The 22611-nt window shown below is 36.4% G+C and overlaps 3 protein-coding genes across 4 annotated transcripts; 1 reads left to right on the forward strand and 2 right to left on the reverse strand.

The window, feature by feature from the left end:
• Positions 1-955: 955 nt before the first annotated feature.
• LOC116717513 (UDP-glucuronosyltransferase 2B17-like) lies at positions 956-18163 on the forward strand. 2 transcript variants are annotated; one of them, XM_032558969.1, is made up of 3 exons: positions 956-1063; positions 3553-4253; positions 17206-18163. In XM_032558969.1, exons 2-3 carry the CDS (start codon positions 3555-3557, stop codon positions 18094-18096), a joined length of 1590 nt encoding a protein of 529 aa, XP_032414860.1. In that variant the 5' UTR covers positions 956-1063; positions 3553-3554; the 3' UTR covers positions 18097-18163. The 2 variants fall into 2 exon arrangements, with proteins under 2 accessions (XP_032414860.1, XP_032414852.1); XM_032558961.1 differs by lacking the exons at positions 956-1063; positions 3553-4253 and adding an exon at positions 15924-16041 and having other exon boundaries at positions 16505-18163.
• Positions 7820-9098, reverse strand: LOC116717541 (P2Y purinoceptor 1-like). Its single transcript, XM_032559013.1, has one exon. It carries the CDS (start codon positions 8936-8938, stop codon positions 7952-7954), a length of 987 nt encoding a protein of 328 aa, XP_032414904.1. The 5' UTR covers positions 8939-9098; the 3' UTR covers positions 7820-7951.
• Positions 18164-20525: 2362 nt separating the features above from the next.
• Positions 20526-21867, reverse strand: LOC116717551 (P2Y purinoceptor 1-like). Its single transcript, XM_032559023.1, has one exon. It carries the CDS (start codon positions 21639-21641, stop codon positions 20652-20654), a length of 990 nt encoding a protein of 329 aa, XP_032414914.1. The 5' UTR covers positions 21642-21867; the 3' UTR covers positions 20526-20651.
• Positions 21868-22611: the final 744 nt, after the last annotated feature.

Genomic DNA, 22611 nt, shown 5'->3' on the forward strand with positions numbered 1-22611 from the left:
CAGGTTGTCTTGATCTGATATTGAAGTTATTTTAATGATCTGAAATATTTAAGTGTGACAGAAAAGCAAAACTAAATTCATATGCAAACAGACATAAATGCAAATTAATCATGAACATGTGACTTCATGGTCACTTTGTGGTAAATAGAAAAATTAAGCTGGATTTTCCATTTGATATATGTTTAGCTTTTGCTTATTAATGTTTACTCATTTTATAATTGGTAATTGCATGATGTTTTTAGGATGTTTATGTTTTTATAATGTAAAGCACTCTGAACTGCCTTGTTGCTGAAATGTGCTATACAATAAATTTGAACTTGATTATTCACAGTACAGTTTCAACTTTAACACTTGAGACAATCAGTTTCGCTTTAGGTCAGTGAAGAAACACTTATCTTTGTTTAAGATGTGAACCAGTCTTGACTGTGTTGTCAGTCCGACAGTCATGTTCAATTCATTAGAATGAGGCTCATTTTTATATTAAAAGTACCTTTTGAAAATTGAAGCTAGTAAACATTTCAATACGGCTACATTAATGTATAAAAACAGTTTGTTATGGTCTGATTTAATATTCAAATTGTGAATAAATTTTCATTAATTGTAAGTGGAAACATCCTCATAATTAATAAGAATAAAGGCTGCCAAACATCCATCTGTGTAACTAATATGTTTTGACTTGGTGATAAAGTTCCTGAATTAAATTGACTTTTCAATAATATTCTGATTTATTGAACAGGTTTATACATTAAGCTTTATTCTTAGACAAAAATACTTTTTGACCCTGTTAAATTTATTGATGCATTTGAGCATGACTGCACAAAAATGGCAAACAGGAGAGAACAGTTTTATATTTGCAGTTTACAGAGGGTTTGGTGGGGGCTAGTTAAAATATGCTTACATGCAGTGCCAGCCTACTGAGCAGGTTTATTTAAGAGCATGAAGTTATATATTCACTTGCATTTCACCCAACAGCTGACCATGACTGTTGCATGACAAGGGCAGACATTTTATTGCCTGTAGTTTGGATTAGAATTGAAAGAAACAGAAACTACCAAGGCTGAAGGTGAGAATCAGTTTTATCAACCTATCAGATTTCATCTTACTGCAGATAATATTATTTAATTTCATCATTTCAAAGATAAATGTTGCAACATTTAATAAGACACTGATTAATTTTTTTTACTGGTATGCTGTACTTTCCCCACACTTGTGCTCATTTCAGTATTGAAGGAGCGGAGGCCGTTGCCTACACCTTTGAGGTCTTTTTGGTTCACTTTGTAAAACCAATCACACATGTGTTTATGTATGTTCTGCATTATCAAACTTGAAAGCAATCTAACTTTCCAACTTGAGGATGCATAATTTGGTTTTATCTGCATCTGTATTTGGGTCTGTGAATCTGTTTTTTTCTCGTTTCTGTCTGGCTTGTCTGCCTTGAGAACATTTTGTGCTGCACATATAGCTTGCACATGTGGTTGTGGCAAACGTGCACACACACTCGTACAGAAACCAAAGTGCAATGAAACATAAACAAGACCATCTTATTGGTTTGCTGGTTAGAGGATGTGGCTCAGGTAAAAAGTTTCAACCAAGCAGAGAATAGCTGTAACAGAAACATGATCAAAACAGGAATAGCTCCAAAGTACACAACAAGCAGTAACTGGTGATTGTAATCATTCATATTCAGTAGAGAGATATGTTGATTTAATTGGAGGAGTTTTCTGGACTGCTTGAAAATGTGCTAAAATAACAAAAATATTACCTAGCAGGTAGAGATTTTATAAAAAGTAACCTGAGATACTTTTGCTAGTTTAAAATATGTTAAAGATCTGCTGTTGTATCAATGTTCCAAGCCACTCAGATCTTCTGGTCCAGGTCTACTCTACCTCTCAAGAGTCAGAAGTAAACATGAAGAAGCAGCATTCAAGGGCTTATTTATGTTCCACTAGTCTTGAACAAACTTCCAGAAAACTGCAGTATTTTTCCAACTTGTCATCGTTTTCCTTTACTTTGCTACTGTAATGTAATGTTTTTTGCTAGTTTGTTGTTTTGTTTTCCTTCTAATCATGTAAATGACTTTGAATTGCCTTGTTGCTGAAATTATGAGATAAAATTGTCTCGCCTTAAAGTAACAAAGTAGCTGGAGACTATCAAACCACTACCACCACTTTTTAACTTTTAATCTTTTTTGTCTCGAATGTGGTTAGTTTTATGCCACTTATAATTGGACATAAACATTCACAACCAATTCTACTTTCTTCCCAATTTGTCTTTAATATTGTCAAGATGTTTTCTAGGAAAAGTGGGATTGATTTTTTGAATAAGTAATGAATAAACTTTAGGGGGTTTGAATTAAAATATATTTTCAAATGCAAAAGATCAAGTATAAAACTAATATTGTAATTATCTAGAGAGATATGCTTGATTTAATGACTCCAGTAGTGACAATGGATGCTATACAAGTTCAAATGTTCGCAAAGTGGCATGAATACTGGTAACAATTAACATACAGTACTTCTCTTAGGTCCAATAAAAAGCAACGCAATTCAAATTTAGGTTACTCAAATGCTCTTTAATCAATTGCTTGGAACAGGTTGAGTTATAGTTGTTGAGAAAGAAGTGGTCGTTTGATGCATTCTGCAGGAAATGTGCACGGCTGTAGTGTGAACTGACACAATGTGTGTGGTTTTCAACAACCACAAGACTTTGAAGGACATTTTGGCCAAGCTGGTATAGCTACTGTGGTTTACCCAAACAGAACTGCGTCTCATTTTGCAGCTTTGCAGCTGTTCAGATAACCAGCTTGAAATCTGTCTACATTATTTAACTGACTATGTATTTGTGAATAAAAATTGTTTTTATGCTGCTAAGCTCCTTGAGATGGTGCTGTGAGTGGGCACTATATAAATAAATATATTATTTTTATATAATTTGCCTGTGTTTCAGACATGTTGGACCATATCATTTAAAACTGAGTACATCCTAAAAACCTTATGTAAAACACACAAATAAACATAACTCTTCAAGCTGAAAAAGACAAAAAAAAAACATTTTAAACATGAAAACTTGGTGCCATGGATCTAAATTTATAGTATTTTCTGGTGATCAGATGTACAATAATGTAAATTAACATTTAAATGGAGTTTACAAGATGAAATGTTTAAGTAAAATTCTGGACAACAAACTTATTTGGAGTCCTCATATTTAATATATTAGAAATACAATTTCTAGAAACTATCGGAATATTGTTTAAAATAAAATATTCATGTTTGTTAACATTTAAACATGCTAAAGAGAGAAGTAAAGTAAATATAAAAGTTATTAGTGGTGAAACTGCAATGAACTGAATGATAATCTCAAATTATGAGTTTTTTTGGTGAGTATTAACTGTTATGTAGATACTGTATGTATGTATAAGTATTGTGTAAAGATATGTATGCAATATGAGTATTTTTTGATTATCAGTTTATAAAAAAGCATTTTATTTTATTTTGTTGTAAATTTACCAAAATTAAGTTAATCTCAATCTGACATTATGTGTCTGTTATACAGAAATGAGTCCAGTTCTGGTGATCCTACTGTTGTCTGCAGCGCTGCTGTCAACTGGTGACGGTGGAAAAGTGTTGGTTTTCCCAGTGGATGGGAGTCACTGGCTGAACATGAAAATCCTTTTGGAAGCGTTACATTCTCGGGGGCATGAGATAACGGTGTTCCGCTCCTCAACCAGCTGGTACATTTCTGAATTTTCCCCCCTTTACACGTCCATTACGATTCCACAGGAGCAGCCAGGAAACATCGAGAGCCAAGAAGTCATGACGTCCTTCCTGGAGAGGTCTATGGAAATCCGTCGAAATGAAGGAACATTATGGGCTTTCTTTCAGTTTTACAGGAATCTGTTCGATTTGTTTGGAGAAAACCAGAAGGGTGTAGCAAAGTTGGTCATCAACATCTTTGAGAATGAGACTCTGCTAAGGCAGCTAAATGAAACTGGATATGATCTTTGTCTGACGGACCCTGCGTTCCCAGGAGGAGTGCTGCTGGCACACTATCTCAAGCTTCCTTTGGTGTTGAATGTACGCTGGATTCCCGGTGGAGAGGGTCACTTTGCTATCGCTCCTTCTCCTCTGTCCTACATTCCTGCTGTGTTCTCCCATTTCTCTGACAAAATGCACTTTTTCCAAAGACTCCACAACATTATCTTCCAGGGCATGTTGGTCTACATGTACTACTATGTTGCAAATCCACCATTCCAGGTTGTATGTGATAAATATTTTGGAGATGACGTGAATACCTTGTCTCTGATACAGGCTGCAGATCTCTGGTTAATGCGGGTTGATTTTACCTTTGAGTTCCCTCGCCCCACCATGCCCAACGTCATCTACATTGGAGGTTTCCAAGGAAAACCATCCAAGCCTTTGTCATCGGATTTAGAGGCATTTGTGCAGAGCTCTGGTGAACATGGAGTAATTGTGATGACTCTTGGCACTCTGCTGAGCGACCTTGGCCCTGAGGTGTCAGAAACCTTCGCATCAGCGTTTGCCAGCCTCCCTCAAAAAGTTTTGTGGAGACATATTGGTAAACAACCAGCTGCTTTAGGAAACAACACTATGCTGGTTGAATGGTTGCCTCAAAACGACATCCTTGGCCATCCTAAAACTAAGGTTTTCATCACACATGGAGGCACCAATGGCATCTACCAGGCCATCTACCACAGCGTACCAGTTCTAGGCATTCCACTTATCTTTGACCAGTACGACAACATCCTCCGTCTGAAGGCACGAGGTGTGGCTGAGATAGTCGACGTGACTAAAATGACTGTTGACTCTCTGAAAAGTGCTCTGAAGTCCATTTTAGACCCAGAAAAACCCTACAAGCAGAATATGGTCAAACTATCACAGCTTCATCATGACAAACCAATGAAACCCGTTGACAGTGCTGTATTCTGGATCGAGTATGTCATGAGGCATCGGGGTGCGCCACACTTGCGCTCCGAGTCTTATAAGATGCCCTGGTATTCCTACCACTGCCTAGATGTGATGGCATTCTGTTTAGCAATTGTGTTGCTTATCATTTTGATGATTTGGGTTTCCTGTAGAACCTGCTTTAGCAGTTTGATTAGAACCAGGAAGTCTAAGGTTGAATAGAGGGAGTGATAATACATTTTGTTGTAGGTAATCAAGAGCAGGAATTTACAAAGTGTCACCATATAAATTTTCTTGAAATCACTGTATTAAACCACACAATATGTCCTCTAAAAAATATGGTGAAAAAAGTTTTTAACTCACTAAATACCACAGCATATACCTCATAAGACCATTTTTGATACTGCAGTAAAAAACATTTTGGAACTACTATTAACTAGTATTTACTTCTGATCAGAAGATCAGAAGTCTTGATGTTAACTTTTTCTCATCAAAGCCAAAAAGTTAACATCAAAGTAACTTATTTTGGTGAGATGGAAACATTGAATCGGTTACATAACCCATTACCCGGGTCTATGAACCAAAAGCAGAAAAACATGAGCAAAGACAGCACCAACACTACTGCATATCACATTTATTATTATTATTACTATAGCAAAATACTGAAAAATGAAAAAGAGATCGACTAGTTTTATTGTTGTTGTAATGTGTCTGTCAATACAGCACTTGAAAATCTTAGAACTTACTCAGGTGGTCGTTGTTATGAAAAGTTTAAGAACCACTGCACTGTGTGGATGAATTATTTCCGAATGTCTCAAACTGTAAATAGCAATAGTCACTGACTAGTGCTGCCAAAACAATCAAAGACTGCACTAGTTGTTGCTCAGTTGCAAAATACATTTCTATGGATCCTTTGACTCTTTAAAGAGAGAGCAAAGGATTGGAAAATAATATGCAACAAATCTTCCAAATTCAGTATATTTGCATGTCAACAATGAGTACTATCTGATTATAGTGTGATGTGAATTCCAAAGTCCAAAATGAAACAAGGTCACATGGGAATCGTCATCATGACTCGGAAAAATCTGCTAAAGAGTTTTCTGTAGTGCTGCCACATGGCTACACTAAGAAATCTGTATATATTTCATTATTTTTGTATATTGTTTGAGTTTATTATTTTGGTTAGAAAGGCAGTTTTTCAGTCTCAACTCAATGTGTGAACAGAATGAATACTTTCAAAGGTTTGAGAGTCCCATATAAATCTATTGCTGCTAGTGCAGAAAGCAGGTTCATAATCACACATTAGTAAAGCAGAAGTTGGTAATAGGAAATAATGTGTTTTGCATTATCAGATGGAAACAGACGCTGCATTGTTTAAAAAAGTGTGTTCCTGTTTTAGAAACACTTATAATGCCTAGAAGGGAAAAAACCCCCCATCAAATTCTAATTCTATAATTTCTCTGCTATAATTTCCAGTCAGTGTGTGCATGACTGGGTGAAGAAGAGGTAAAGGTAGAGTTTTAGCTCACATTCAGGATGTGACACAGTTCATGACTGTGTCACATCTCGGTTCATGCGCTATCTTCAAGTTCATTTTATAAATAACGTGTTAAATGAGATCAAAACTGTTTGAAAAGTAAAGCTATCATTAGCTGTAAAAGCTTTACTGTTATTCTTTGCTTTCAGATATGAATATGATTGTTGGTCCTGTTTCCTTAAATTGTTAGTCACACCTGGTTTGAAATCTAAAGAAAAAATACTTTACTTCTAAAGAACTGGCAAAAAGGTTCTGGTACCTGCAACATTTCTAGAGAAATGCTGCTTCATGTATAGCAACTGAAACCGTGGTGTTTGTGTTTTAGTTTCAGACCCGCCCAGCTACCACTGCTGGGTTTTAGTGACGTGAATTATTTTCTCCTGTAGGTTTATTAACTCTGTGATGGACAGGCAACCTGCCCAGGGGCAACAACCAATCAGCACCACTGATTGGTTGATGCTGCTCCTGGACGATTGGCTGCTGTCAAAATGCCAGTTAATAGTGTATCAAGTAGTATTGTGCTATTGCTATTACTCCATTTATTCATGTAGATATCTAATGAATAAATTGAGTATGTTTTGGTTTATCATCACTTCAGTCATTACATTAAACAATCCTAAGACTATCCATCAATATAAATATATTAAGGTTTTGATATTATTTATTCTTGTCATGTTGAGGGTGAAATATGATGCATATATTCAATGTTTTGAATGTTTCAGGGCAGTGCATGGTGTAGATGTAGAGCAGCTACCCTGTATACAAAAGTTATTTGTTCTCAAAGCAGCAGTAAAGGGTTTGAACTCTTTGTGACCTTAACCGTATATCTTGACCCTTCTCTTTTTAACCATTTCTTATTTAATCTGCTCAAAAGATCAGAAATGCCAGAAAAACCTTTAAAAAAAGAATGCTAATCAATGTTTGCTAGTAACCCCCCAACACATACACATGCAGATTAATAAAAAAGGTTAGTTGATAAATGAATTGGAAACCTAAAATTTGAGCTTGTGTCCATAAAATGGATTTTGTAAGTATTTCAGTTTTGTGTTGAATAATCAAGAACTTTGATAAAATATGAGTTAGATAAAACATAAAATAATTAAGATGTTCTTGTTTAGGAGGGGTGTTTGTGAATATTGAAGCAAAACAGTATGTGTGACAAATATATCTGCTAATCAGTAAAGCACTTTATAAAATATATTCTCTCCAACCCAGATTCTAACATACTAATATAAGCATAAGTCAGAAGAGGATTAATTGAATAAATTGGAGTTTATACATTGTACAAGGTTTTATTATTCTAAAATAATGGGATCCTCATTATTATTCTATTACTATTCTAATAAAACACTGAAACCGATTTGACTTCATTTTAAATGTATTACTTTAATTATTTGCATCTGACAACATAAGAAAAAATAAATCAAAGCGTAAAACAATTTACAGAAATGTACGAAATATCAATTAATATATCGAATGAAAAAGAAAAATGTCACAAGTCATCTGGGTCACTCTGTGCTACCGGCGCAGAGCAGGAATTTGACTTAAACAATCGACTGAACATCTGTTGGCCTCCCTGCAGCTGCTGCTTGAGGTGAGCACCCATGTCTTCATAAACGTGGAGGTAAACCAGCGGGTTGAGAGCGCTGTTCAGGCTCACAAGACCACGACTTGCTTGACGCATTATAAAAACTCCAGAATCCCATTTGGGGCATATCTTCTTATTTATGAGAACTCTGGAATACATGCTGAGGTTCTTGAAGACATGGTAGGGTGCATAACAAAGCAAGAAGAGAAGAATCAAAATTACCAACAGCTTCAAGCTTCGTCGTTTCAGGTCCTTGTCAATCGTATTTGAGCGGCAGACAACCAGAGTCACGTGTCCGTAGCTCCAAATGGTGATAAGAAATGGGATGCAAAATCCAAATGACGTCCATATGATGGAGTACTTCAGGTAACTCTTCATATGTTGATTTGAGGTACTGTCAAAACATTTTTTTTTTCCAAATGTTTTTGGGTAGAACATGTCTGGAGAACTTTGAGCACAAACCAGAATCAAAACAACGATTGAGATGACCACAGAGTGAGTCGTAGTTAATCTCCCCATCGTTCTCATGGGATGGACAATGGACAGGTACCTGTACACACTTATACAGGTGAGGAACCCGATGCTGCAGTACAGATTCAGGTTGAAGCAAAATCTTGTTACCAAGCAGAATTCTTCTCCAAAGATCCATTTGTTTCCTTTAAGGTGGTACACGATCAGAAAGGGGAGAGTGAGCAGATACAAAATGTCTGCTAGTCCAAGGTTTAGGACAAAGATGTTGATATTTCCCAGTTTCCTCCAGTTGTTCCGCAAAGAGTTCAATCCCCATCCATTAGCAATCAGTCCAACAATAAACACTAAGATGTGAAGAGTAGGCAGTATTGTATGTTCAAATAATTCCTTATCTGGTTGAGGACAACTGGTTTTATTCATTTTGTCTTCCAGAAACAAGTGATCTCAGCCCTTCTCCTCTGAAGCTCTGCTCACAGATGAATTTAAACTGAAAGGAAACCCGCCGTAAATAACTTCCTTTTTGAAGCCCTGCCTAGTTGTAGGCAGAGTTATCTGTGCATTTAAATTAAAAAAAAGAACTGCAACATGCTGTCCACACCTATCTAGAGAGTCATATTATAGGTGTGGTGCAGATTTTATTTCTTTATAGGTGAAAGAGAAATTAAGAAATGCTAATGATTCAATATAATAAAACCTGTATATTACATTTGACCTTTGTAGCAAAAATATCTTGTTATAAGTGAGATAATATGCCAACGGAACAAGTACATATATAGCAACTAAGGAATTATTGACCCACTCCATAGTAGTGAAAAGATGGCCTTGCTATGAATGTTGGCTCTGCTCTGCCATCAGTTTCAATTACATTAAAGATTTCTTGGGTTGTCAGGGGGTTGTATGTAATACTGAGCAATACTTTGTGTTTAAATCGAACTAAAACCAGTTTAAACCTCGCGTTAATTCATGAGATTTGTTTTTGACCTTTCTTCAAGTTGGATTGAGTGTTTGGTGCCATCTGGTGGCGGTGAAAATCATTACACCCATCTGGTGTTTACATGTACATTTGTTGATTTTTAAGCAGTTATTAATTAAACAAACTCTCCTCAGACATATAATTATTAATATTTATATGCATCCACATGTGTTTGCCCTAAAAAACCAGATTCTGTTGTGAATGCAATGTAGTTTTTACATTTGGCAAAATGGAGAAGTAGAGAGAGGGATTCTACCACCTACCGACAACATGATGGCGGCTTCAGTCAGAAAAAAATACTGTGATTACTTATTGACAGCTGGTAAGATGTCATGGAAACATCAAGCAGGTAGCCAGCAGAAAAGACCAGAAAATACAAAGTCTACATAGTTCTTGGGTTTGCTGTGAAAGCAAGATGGTGTGACATTTTAACCCATTCTGATAAGCTAAAACATAAGCAATATCGTCCCAAATTTTGAATAAAAATGTCTCAATAAAAAGGAATAAGCTGATGAAGGTCAATAGTAACCAAAAACACAATTTCTACTCATGCAAAGGGAATTTTTGGTCAAAAATGACTAATTATCCTTTAAAGTATTCCATCAAAAATAAAGACTATTAGGGACAATGAAATTAGTTATGCTACTAAATATGCTTTTAGGCAACATACCTGGAAAAATGCAACCACCTTTCACTTTAAACCTTAATAGAAAATAAAATAAAATCACCTGAGATTGACCAATTGCTAGTAGTATACATAATCCAATATGTGTATTACTAGATTTAGTTTAAAAAATATATGTTCCATAAATCTTTTGTCATGCATTTACCCATGTAAAACAGAACGCATGTCCTGATTACCAAAATAAAAACAACTGTTATCTTAATATATGTATATTTTAGCTACGTAAATATGTAATGCAAGTCTTCTGTCGGCCATTATGTTTAAGTTTGTTTCGAAGTCGCAACGTTGCATGAAGTCTCGTCTATTCAGAAAGTGGATCTATGTCTCTTTCTCACCGGCTTTGCCCTGAAACGATAACAGGGTTTACACAGAAAACCTGGAGTTGAATTTATTACTTTTTACTACCTTTTACTGGCCTTAATTTGAGCTCATTTAATTTACTACCACGGAAACCCTGTTGTTAAATGAGGTAAGTGGTCCTGCTGGGCCTGAAAAAGTTTGAGAAACACCAAAACTATCTGGTAAGATTTTGTTTTTGCATTGTTGTGACACAAAGACAGGTACTGGGTTGCTCAGTACCTGTCTTTCTCATCGTCTATTGACGTGTAGCTAGCCTTGTAGCACTTAATGCGCTGGATAAAGTCCAACATGGCCTCTTCTATGATATTGATATAATCTGGGCTGCCAAATTTTACTTACTGTAAAATAAATGAACCAACTGCTGTTTCTCCAGAGTCTCTGAGTCCCCCAGAATTGACTGCTAGTTGTCCTGAGTACCCGAGTCTACCTGACTTCCTTACCGACTCTCCACAGCCAATCGGCCTGTGCGTCCTCTCAGCATGTCCGTTCTCCACAGCCCTATGTTGACGTGGCCACTCCTTCTGCTGGTGTGCCTGAGCCGGCCGGTCTGCCTCAGCATCGGGGATCCAGAGATCGGGGTGTTTTCCGGAGGAACCAGTGTTGGCAGCTCTTCCGACCTGCGCTGTTCCACGCTGTTTGACTCATCCACTGCCGTCAGGTGAACCCTCTCAGGGGATTTCGTCTTCTCCTTTGACGTGGGCTGGCTCTACCACTCTCCCCCAGGCTCCTTTGTTGCCACCGGCTCCCAGGCCCTCGCCAGGGGTTTCCTCCAGACCTTCTGCTGGGAGACCGTCACCATTTTGGAACGGTTCCAGACATCCTCAGGTTTTTCCCTCATAAGCCAGTGGGTGGCTTACGAGATTGAACTTCCGTCCAGCGCCCCTACCCCCAGCCTTTTTTGGGCGTCTGGTAGCCGCTGTTGAGGGGGGGTACTGATCTGCTCCTCTTTATTTTACCAGTTTTGTCTTGTTTACCCCTTGTTTCTGTGTGACTTTCCTTGATCGCCATCAGCCGTTTTCTGTTTGCTGATTATCTCTCGCCTATATTTAAGTTATCTGTGTGTCCCTTATTGGGGCGGATTCTTTGTTGGTGCTTTGAGATCCTAGGTGAAGCCGAGCACGTTTTGATGCACAGCTGTTTACTACCTGTTTTTGCATATTAAAACTACTTTACTTGCCCAAGTGCAACCTGCCTGCAAACCGGTTGATGGCATTTCGTGCACTTGATATTAATTCAAATTGCTCTACAAAAGAAAAGGAAGGATAATGAAATTATACTCCATCGACCTGTTGATACTACTGACACACTCCCTCTGTATCTTTAAGGCATTGTAATCATGTTGTGGTAGAAATATAAAGCTGCATTTCATCAGAAAAATAAAATACTCTGGGATAGAGGAATCATGTTTATGCTGAACAAATGTGGCCCAACAACAGAGCCTTGAGGAACATTACATGTAATATTGGTTTGCTCAGATTTATGATTACCAATTGACAAAAATCACTCCCAGTTAGCCAAGAGACCTGAACCAGTTTAGATCACAAATCTGGTCAAATGCTTAAAAGTAAAAGAAAAATCAATTATTGTTCGGTTTCATGAGTTTTCATGAGCTTTGCACTCACTTGCGGATCCTCATGGCCTCTTCGTTGTCAGGTTTAAAAAACTCAAAGTTCTTGTAGGTCTTGACTACCTCTCTGCGGTACTGGCCCACATTAAAAACTGGTGGAAATTCAAAAAAAATATCTGGGTTTGAAAATGCAGCATTCAATTAATTGCTATATAAATTAATAAAATAAATAAATGTAAGAATTTAAAGGTTCAAACTGACCTTTTGTAGGAACTCCGATCCAGTTTAGATAGCGGGTGAGCTTCTTGGAGATGTATGTCTTCCCTCTGGCAGGTAATCCCACCATCACAATCACCGTTGGGGAGTTGCAGAACTGAGGTACAGACGCTGAAAGGGAAAACATACACTGAAAAACACAGAGAGGATGTAATTTTGGACTGGGTCGGTGATTAAATAATCTGGAAATCAACATCCGTTAGGTACAATCCAGCTCGGTGGGGCTCAGTGTTGTTTGTGTCATTGGATAGGTAAACTTCATTATAAGAACAAGAGTTACACAAGGAAACTCACATTTCTGCAAAGCAAATCTGGATTTCAGAGAAAACTCTTAATATCAGACATCAAACACTTTGCTTCATACTCAGATTTGACAATAAGTAATATAAGACCTGAGACAGCAATAAATCATGTCTAATTATTTCTAATCTTTTATACTGTGAACTGGTGTGTGAGACAGGAATGTGTCCTACTAGTTGAGCAAGTAACACAAGAAGGAACTTCTCATGAATTTAGATGAGCACATTTGGGTTTGTTTATATAAAAAATTCTTCAACCACCACTAGAGGGCAGGTTACACTGTTATTCTAAAATAAGAAATTGCCTTGCCAAGTTTTATATATATTTACATATATATAAAGTTGTGTGTGTGAGGACATAGAAAAGGCAAAGGGCAATGAGAAGTTGACTGTTGCCTCACATTAAAACAATCAGCATGGATTTCTACTGAAAAGGAAGCCTACACAGTCTTTAGAGGTGTTGCTTTTGACAATTTGGCAAGAACCTTGCAAAAGTCTTCCCATCACTTAACATTTTGTCACATGGTAACCACCAACTTCAATGTATATTTTTAGGGTCCCTGTGCTTTAAAATCCAAAGAGTTATTCATACTTACCAGACATGGACAACCAACATCTAGTTTTATTAGAACAAAAATCCAGAGAAGCCCCTACTAATTCATAAATTATGGACTACTTATTCTATTGAACACAGAGAACCAATATGTGGTTTTATACTTTTACCTTTTTGTCTATTTTTTTTGTTTTGTTTTGTTTGCATTTCCTTCTAATTTATGCAAAACATTTTGCACTGCATGGTGCTGTTCAACAAGGCAGCTGAACAGCAACATGCAACACTGGAAGTCAAGAGACTGTTATCTCTCTGTAGGAGATCTTAAAAGGATTACTTTTTAATCTTTCACTTACTTTCTGCAAACAGAGCAGGCTGGGAAATATGTGTAGTTAATACAGAATCGAAACTATGAATGATTGAGCCCGAGAGTTAAGTATGATGCTTCTCTTAACATCCTCTCTAGAAGTTACATCAACCTGATCTAAATACAAACTGTGGTTTCGATTCAATAAAATAATAGGAAATTTGAACTTTAGGTTGTTTTTTTTCTTATGCAATAGTTAATCACTAGGTGATGTAAAGGAATGTAAATGTCATCTTCAAGATAAGAAAGCAGAGTTTCTGTTTTCCAGGAAAAGCTATAACGTGATGCAGCTTCCCAGCAGCAGGCAGAGTTGTGGGGAAGATTGCTTGTGACATGTTAAAACAAGCTTTCAAAAGATTCAGATAAAAATGGATTACATCCTCGTTGCTTATTTAACAGAAAATGCCAAAACAAAGCCAGCAGGTCTGAGCAGTTTCTGGTGCTGAGCCATCAGCACATACAATAAATCTATAAAGTTACTGTATGATTTTATTCTCATATTGTTATGACATTATTCTCATGCGAGTTTATTTTTGTGGTATTCTTGTAATTTTAGGATTTTATTCTTGCAATATTGTAATTTTATTTGCATGTTACTTTTTCTTGTGCAACTATTCTCATAACTTGACCTTATTCTCAAAATTCTCATTTCATTCTCATTATGACCCTTTTCTCATTTTATTTCGTATTCTCGTACAACTTTATTTTCATAATTTTATTTATTTTATTAATATGGCCTTTATACTGCGGTCTAGAAGTTAAACTGAGTTTCTTATTTTTGCATGTTTGCTGTAGAGTAGAGGTCAGCAATTTGGCAACTTGACCTGTTTGTAGTTCATACAAAGCAAACAGCAACCTCTGCAACCGTTTAGATTTTGGGGCTAATTACTTTTTAACGCAGGGCCAAATATCCACTTTTCTTAATAAATTAAATAATCTTTTTCAAATGCATTTTTTGTTTTTTCTCAGGTTGTCTTGATCTTTGTTAAAAATGTAAATTCTGTTGCGACACCTCCAGGCGCTGCAACCATCTTCTGATGTCTATTTCTCATTTTGTACTATTTATTTCTTTATCTTTGTATATTATGTATATTCACATAACCTGCATCTTAACTCGAGTCGAGCAAATCTCAATCTCGTTGTAATTTGTTGATGACAATGACAATAAATCTTATCTTATATTGAAGTTATTTTGATAATGTGAAATATTTAAGTGCGACAAAAAAGCAAAAACTGTAGTAAAGTAATTCATATGCAAACAGAAATGAAAAATCAAGAACCTCTGACTTCATGGTAATGAAACACATCATACATATGGAAATTAAGCTGGATTTTTCTATATGTTTTGCTTTTTGAACAGTAATGTTTACTTGTTTTATAATTGATAACTGTCTGATGTTTTTTTATGTTTTTATAATGTAAAGCATTTTGAACTGCCTTGTTGCTGATATTGAAGTTATTGTGATAATGTGAAATCACAATAACTTCAAGTTCAAACACAAAACATTTGAACTTGATTATCCACAGTATAGTTTCAATTCTATCGTTAACACTGGAGACAGTCAGTTTCACTTTAGGTCAGTGAAGAAACATTCATCTTTTTATTTCCTACATTGGATCCTGAAAACACTATGTAACTTAAAGGGATGTAAAATGCATAATACTGATTTGAATAAAATAAAACATATTTTAAAATAAAATAAAACTTACATCCTAATATAAACTAATTTATCACCTTGACCTGTTTGGTTTACTTAAACTCAACTGTACCACCAATTAATGTTTTAAAAGACGTGAACCAGTCTTGACTGTTGTCAGTCCGACAGTCATGTTCAATTCATTAGAATGAGGCTCATTTTTATATTAAAAGTACCTTTTGAAAATTGAAGCTAGTAAACTTTTCCATATGGCTACATTTCGGTATTAAAACAGTTTGTTATGGTCTGATTTAATATTCAAATTGTGAATAAGTTTTCATTAATTGTAAGTGGAAACATCCTCATAATTAATAAGAATAAAGGCTGCCAAACATCCATCTGTGTAACTAATATGTTTTGACTTGGTGATAAAGTTCCTGAATTAAATTGACTTTTCAATAATATTCTGATTTATTGAACAGGTTTATACATTAAGCTTTATTCTTAGACAAAAATACTTTTTGACCCTGTTAAATTTATTGATGCATTTGAGCATGACTGCACAAAAATGGCAAACAGGACAGAACAGTTTTATATTTGCAGTTTACAGAGGGTTTGGTGGGGGCTAGTTAAAATATGCTTACATGCAGTGCCAGCCTACTGGGCAGGTTTATTTAAGAGCATGAAGTTATATATTCACTTGCATTTCACCCAACAGCTGACCATGACTGTTGCATGACAAGGGCAGACATTTTATTGCCTGTAGTTTGGATTAGAATTGAAAGAAACAGAAACAACCAAGGCTGAAGGTGAGAATCAGTTTTATCAACCTATCAGATTTCATCTTACTGCAGATAATATTATTTAATTTCATCATTTCAAAGATAAATGTTGCAACAATTTAATGAGACACTGATTCATTTTTTTTTTTTACTGGTATGCTGGTGAAACAGTGGAATTAATTGAATGATGATCTCAAATTATGTACTTTAGTGAGCTTTAACAGTTATTGTAAAGATATGTATGCAATGTGAGTATGTGTACAGATGTATATACATGCATATTGAAATGTAAATCAGTGTATGTGTACTTGCATGCATGTATATGGACAGTAGCTGCTAAGTCTATGAATAAGGTACACTCTAGCCTATTCCTTTACTGGTAATTTATTGATTTGCAAAATAGCATTTTATTTTATTTTATTTTTTGTAATGTTATAAATTTACCAAAATTAAGTTAATCTCAATCTGACATTATGTGTCTGTTATACAGAAATGAGTCCAGTTCTGGTGATCCTACTGTTGTCTGCAGCGCTGCTGTCAACTGGTGACGGTGGAAAAGTGTTGGTTTTCCCAGTGGATGGGAGTCACTGGCTGAACATGAAAATCCTTTTGGAGGTGTTACATTCTCGGGGGCATGAGATAATGGTGTTCCGCTCCTCAACCAGCTGGTACATTTCTGAATTTTCCCCCCTTTACACGTCCATTACGATTGCACAGGAGCAGCCAGAAAACATCGAGAGCCAAGAAGTCATGACGTCCTTCCTGGAGAGGTCTATGGAAATCCGTCGAAATGAAGGAACATTATGGGCTTTCTTTCAGTATTATAGGAATCTGTTTAATTTGTTTGGAGAAAACCAGAAGGGTGTAGCAAAGTTGGTCAACAACACCTTTGAGAATGAGACTCTGCTAAGGCAGCTAAATGAAACTGGATATGATCTTTGTCTGACGGACCCTGCGTTCCCAGGAGGAGTGCTGCTGGCACACTATCTCAAGCTTCCTTTGGTGTTGAATGTACGCTGGATTCCCGGTGGAGAGGGTCACTTTGCTATCGCTCCTTCTCCTCTGTCCTACATTCCTGCTGTGTTCTCCCATTTCTCTGACAAAATGCACTTTTTCCAAAGACTCCACAACATTATCTCCCAGGGCATGTTGGTCTACATGTACTACTATGTTTCTGGTCCAAAATACCAGGTTGTATGTGATAAATATTTTGGAGATGACGTGAATACCTTGTCTCTGATACAGGCTGCAGATCTCTGGTTAATGCGGGTTGATTTTACCTTTGAGTTCCCTCGCCCCACCATGCCCAACGTCATCTACATTGGAGGTTTCCAAGGAAAACCATCCAAGCCTTTGTCGTCGGATTTAGAGGCATTTGTGCAGAGCTCTGGTGAACATGGAGTAATTGTGATGACTCTTGGCACTCTGCTGAGCAACCTTGGCCCTGAGGTGTCAGAAACCGTCGCATCAGCGTTTGCCAGCCTCCCTCAGAAAGTTTTGTGGAGACATGTTGGTAAACAACCAGCTGCTTTAGGGAACAACACTATGCTGGTTGAATGGTTGCCTCAAAATGACATCCTTGGCCATCCTAAAACTAAGGTTTTCATCACACATGGAGGCACCAATGGCATCTACCAGGCCATCTACCACGGCGTACCAGTTCTAGGCATTCCACTTATCTTTGACCAGTACGACAACATCCTCCGTCTGAAGGCACGAGGTGTGGCTGAGATAGTCGACGTGACCAAAATGACTGTTGACTCTCTGAAAAGTGCTCTGAAGTCCATTTTAGACCCAGAAAAACCCTACAAGCAGAATATGGTCAAACTATCACAGCTTCATCATGACAAACCAATGAAACCCGTTGACAGTGCTGTATTCTGGATCGAATATGTCATGAGGCATCGGGGTGCGCCACACTTGCGCTCCGAGTCTTATAAGATGCCCTGGTATTCCTACCACTGCCTAGATGTGATGGCATTCTGTTTAGCAATTGTGTTGCTTATCATTTTGATGATCTGGGTTTCCTGTAGAACCTGCTTTAGCAGTTTGACAAGAACCAGGAAGTCTAAGGTTGAATAGAGGGAGTGATAATACATTTTGTTGTAGGTAATCAAGAGCAGGAATTTACAAAGTGTCACCATATAAATTTTCTTGAAATCACTGTATTAAATCACACAATATGTCCCCTAAATAATATGGTGAAAAACGTTTTTAACTCAATAAATACCACAGCATATACCTGATAAGACCATTTTTGATACTGCAGTAAAAAACATTTTGGAACTACTATTAACTAGTATTTACTTCTGATCAGAAGATCAGTAGTCTTGATGTTAACTTTTTCTCATCAAAGCCAAAAAGTTAACATCAAAGTAACTTATGTTGGTGAGATGGAAACATTGAATCGGTTACATAACCCATTACCCGGATCTATGAACCAAAAGCAGAAAAACATGAGCAAAGACAGCACCAACACTACTGCATATCACATTTATTATTATTATTATTATTATTATTATTATTATTATTATTATTATTATTACTATAGCAAAATACTGAAAAATGAAAAGAGATCGACTAGTTTTATTGTTGTTGTAATGTGTCTGTCAATACGGCACTTGAAAATCTTAGAACTTACTCAGGTGGTCGTTGTTATGAAAAGTTTAAGAACCACTGCACTGTGTGGATGAATTATTCCCAAATGTCTCAAACTGTAAATAGCAATAGTCACTGACTAGTGCTGCCAAAACAATCAAAGACTGCACTAGTTGTTGCTCAGTTGCAAAATACATTTCTATGGATCCTTTGACTCTTTAAAGAGAGAGCAGAGGATTGGAAAATAATATGCAACAAATCTTCCAAATTAAGTACATTTGCATGTCAACAATGAGTACTATCTGATTATAGTGTGATGTGAATTCCAAAGTCCAAAATGAAACAAGGTCACATGGGAATCGTGATCATGACTCGGAAAAATCTGCTAAAGAGTTTTCTGTAGTGCTGCCACATGGCTACACTAAGAAATCTTTATATATTTCATTATTTATCTATATTGTTTGAGTTTATTATTTTGGTTAGAAAGGCAGTTTTTCAGTCTCAACTCAATGTGTGAACAGAATGAATACTTTCAAAGGTTTGAGAGTCCCACATAATCTATTGCTGCTAGTGCAGAAAGCAGGTTCATAATCACACATTAGTAAAGCAGAAGTTGGTGACAGGAAATAATGTGTTTTGCATTATCAGATGGAAACAGCTGCTTGACACCACACCAAGCATCGGTGAAAAAAAGTGTATTCCTGTTTTAGAAACACTTATAGAAGAAGGAAAAAACATATTCCAATTCTACACTGCTATAATTTCCAGTCAGTGTGTGGATGACTGGGTGAAGAAGAGCTGAAGGGAGAGTTTTAGCTCACATTCAGGACGTGACACAGTTCATGACAGTGGTTCATGCGCTATCTTCAAGTTCATTTTATAAATAACCAGTTAAATGAGATCAAAACTGTTCGAAAAGTAAAGTTATCATTAGCTGTAAAAGTATAATCGTTATTCTTTGCTTTCAGATATGAATATGATTGTTGGTCCTGTTTCCTTAAATTGTTAGTCACATCTGGTTTGAAATCTAAAGAAAAAATACTTTACTTCTAAAGAACTGGCAAAAAGGTTCTGGTACCTGCAACATTTCTAGAGAAATGCTGCTTCATGTATAGCAACTGAAATCGTGGTGTTTGTGTTTTAGTTTCAGATCCGCCCAGCTGCCACTGCTGGGTTTTAGTGACGTAAATTATTTTGTCCTGTTGGTTTATTATCTCTGTGATGGACAGGCAACCTGCCCAGGGGCAACAACCAATCAGCACCAATGATTGGTTGATGCTGCTCCTGGATGATTGGCTGCAGTCAAAATGCCAGCTAATAGTGTATCAAGTAGTATTGTGCTATTACTATTACTCCATTTATTCATGTTGATATCTAATGAATAAATTGAGTATGTTTTGGTTTATCATCACTTCAGTCATTACATTAAACAATCCTAAGACTATCCATCAATATAAAGATATTAAGGGCTTGATATTATTTATTCTTGTCATGTTGAGGGTGAAATATGATGCATATATTCAATGTTTTGAATGTTTCAGAGCAGTGCATGGTGTAGAGCAGCTACCCTGTATACAAAAGTTATTAGTTCTCAAAGCAGCAGTAAAGGGTTTGATAAAATATAAGTTACATAAAACATAAAATAATTAAGATGTTCTTGTTTAGGGGGGGTGTTTGTAAATATTGAAGCAAAACAGTATGTGTGACAAATATATCTGCTGATCAGTAAAACACTTTATAAAATATATTCCTTCCAACACAGATTCTAACATACTAATATAAGCATAAGTCAGAAGAGGATTAATTGAATATATTGGAGTTTATACATTGTACAAGGTTTTATTATTCTAAAATAATGGGATCCTCATTATTATTCTATTACTATTCTAGTAAAACACTGAAACCGATTTGACTTCATTTTAAATGTATTACTTTAATTCTTTGCATCTGACAACATAAGAAAAAATAAATCAAAGCGTAAAAAACTTTACAGAAATGTACGAAATATCAATTAATATATTGAATGAAAAAGAAAAATGTCACAAGTCATCTGGGTCACTCTGTGCTACCGGCGCAGAGCAGGAATTTGACTTAAACAATCGACTGAACATCTGTTGGCCTCCCTGCAGCTGCTGCTTGAGGTGAGCACCCATGTCTTCATAAACGTGGAGGTAAACCAGCGGGTTGAGAGCGCTGTTCAGGCTCACAAGACCACGACTTGCTTGACGCATTATAAAGACTCCAGAATCCCAACCAGGGCACGTTCCCTTACTAATCAAAGTTCTGGAATACATGCTGAGGTTCTTGAAGACATGGTAGGGTGTATAACAAAGCAAGAAGAGAAGAATCAATATAGCTAAAAGCTTTAAGAGTTGTTGTTTCACATTCTTGTCAATCATTTTTGAGCGGCAGATAACAACAGTCACATGTCCATAGCAGCCCACAATGATGGCAAAAGGGATGCAGAATCCAAAGAAGGTCCATCCGATGGTGTAATCCAGGTAACTCTCAGAATGTTCATAAGAGGTGGTGTCAAAGCATTTTGATCCGTTCATAAATATTTTTTCGTAGAACATGTCTGGAGAACTTTGAGCACAAACCAGAATCCAAACAACGATTGAGATGACCACAGAGTGAGCCGTAGTTAATCTCCCCATCGTTCTCATGGGATGGACAATGGACAGGTACCTGTACACACTTATACAGGTGAGGAACCCGATGCTGCAGTACAGATTCAGGTTGAAGCAGAATCTTGTTACCAAGCAGAATTCTTCTAAAAAGATCCATTTGTTTCCTTTAAGGTGGTACACGATCAGAAAGGGGAGAGTGAGCAGATACAAGATGTCTGCTAGTCCAAGGTTTAGGACAAAGATGTTGATATTTCCCAGTTTCCTCCAGTTGTTCCGCAAAGAGTTCAATCCCCATCCATTAGCAATCAGTCCAACAATAAACACCAAGATGTGAAGAGTAGGCAGTATTGTATGTTCAAATAATTTCTTATCTGGTTGAGGACAACTGGTTTTATTCATTTTGTCTTCCAGAAACAAGTGATCTCAGCCCTTCTCCTCTGAAGCTCCACTCACAGATGAAAATAAACTGAAAGGAAACCCGCCGTAAATAACTTCCTTTTTGAAGCCCTGCCTAGTTGTAGGCAGAGATATCTGTGCATTTAAAAAAAAAAAAAAGAACTGCAACACCCTGCCTGCAGGTGTCTAGAGGGTCTCATTACAGGTGCGGGGCAGATTTTATTTCTTTAGAAGTGAAAGAGAAATTAAGAAATGCTAATGATTCAATATAATAAAACCTGTATATTACATGTGACCTTTGTAGCAAAAATATCTTGTTATAAGTAAGATAATATGCCAACGGAACAAGTACATTTATATCAACTAAGGAATTATTGACTAACTCCATAATAGTGAAAAGATGGCCTTACTATGAATGTTGGCTCTGCTCCGCCATCAGTTTCAATTACATTAAAGATTTATTTTTCTTGGGTTGTTCCTGAGTTTCACTGAGTTCAATTAACTTCCCAATTGTTCTGAGTATTTTACATCAATATGGCCCCTGTTTGTTCTGTTTTACATAATAAATAAGGTCTGGGAATGAAGTGACAAGGCAGTTGAAAAGAATGCAGTTTGTAGTTAAAAATGAAGTTATTCTAAAACAAAAAAGATACAATAAAATTATATAATTAGGGCAAAAATAAGCTGTCAAAAAAAAACACACAAACACAGTAAGGAGTTTCTTTTATATTTTTGAAGAGATCCAAATCTATACTGATTTAATATTTTCAGTTTCAAAAATGTTCAACAATACTTTGTGTTTAAACCGAACTAAAACCAGTTTAAACCTCGCGTTAATTCATGAGATTTGGTTTTGACCTTTCTTCAAGTTGGATTGAGTCTTTGGTGCCATCTGGTGGCGGTGAAAATCATTACACCCATCTGGTGTTTGCATGTACATTTGTTGATTTTTAAGCAGTTATTAATTAATTAA

The sequence above is a fragment of the Xiphophorus hellerii genome, chromosome 1 (assembly GCF_003331165.1).
Source record: "Xiphophorus hellerii strain 12219 chromosome 1, Xiphophorus_hellerii-4.1, whole genome shotgun sequence".
Taxonomy (NCBI): Eukaryota; Metazoa; Chordata; class Actinopteri; order Cyprinodontiformes; family Poeciliidae; genus Xiphophorus; species Xiphophorus hellerii.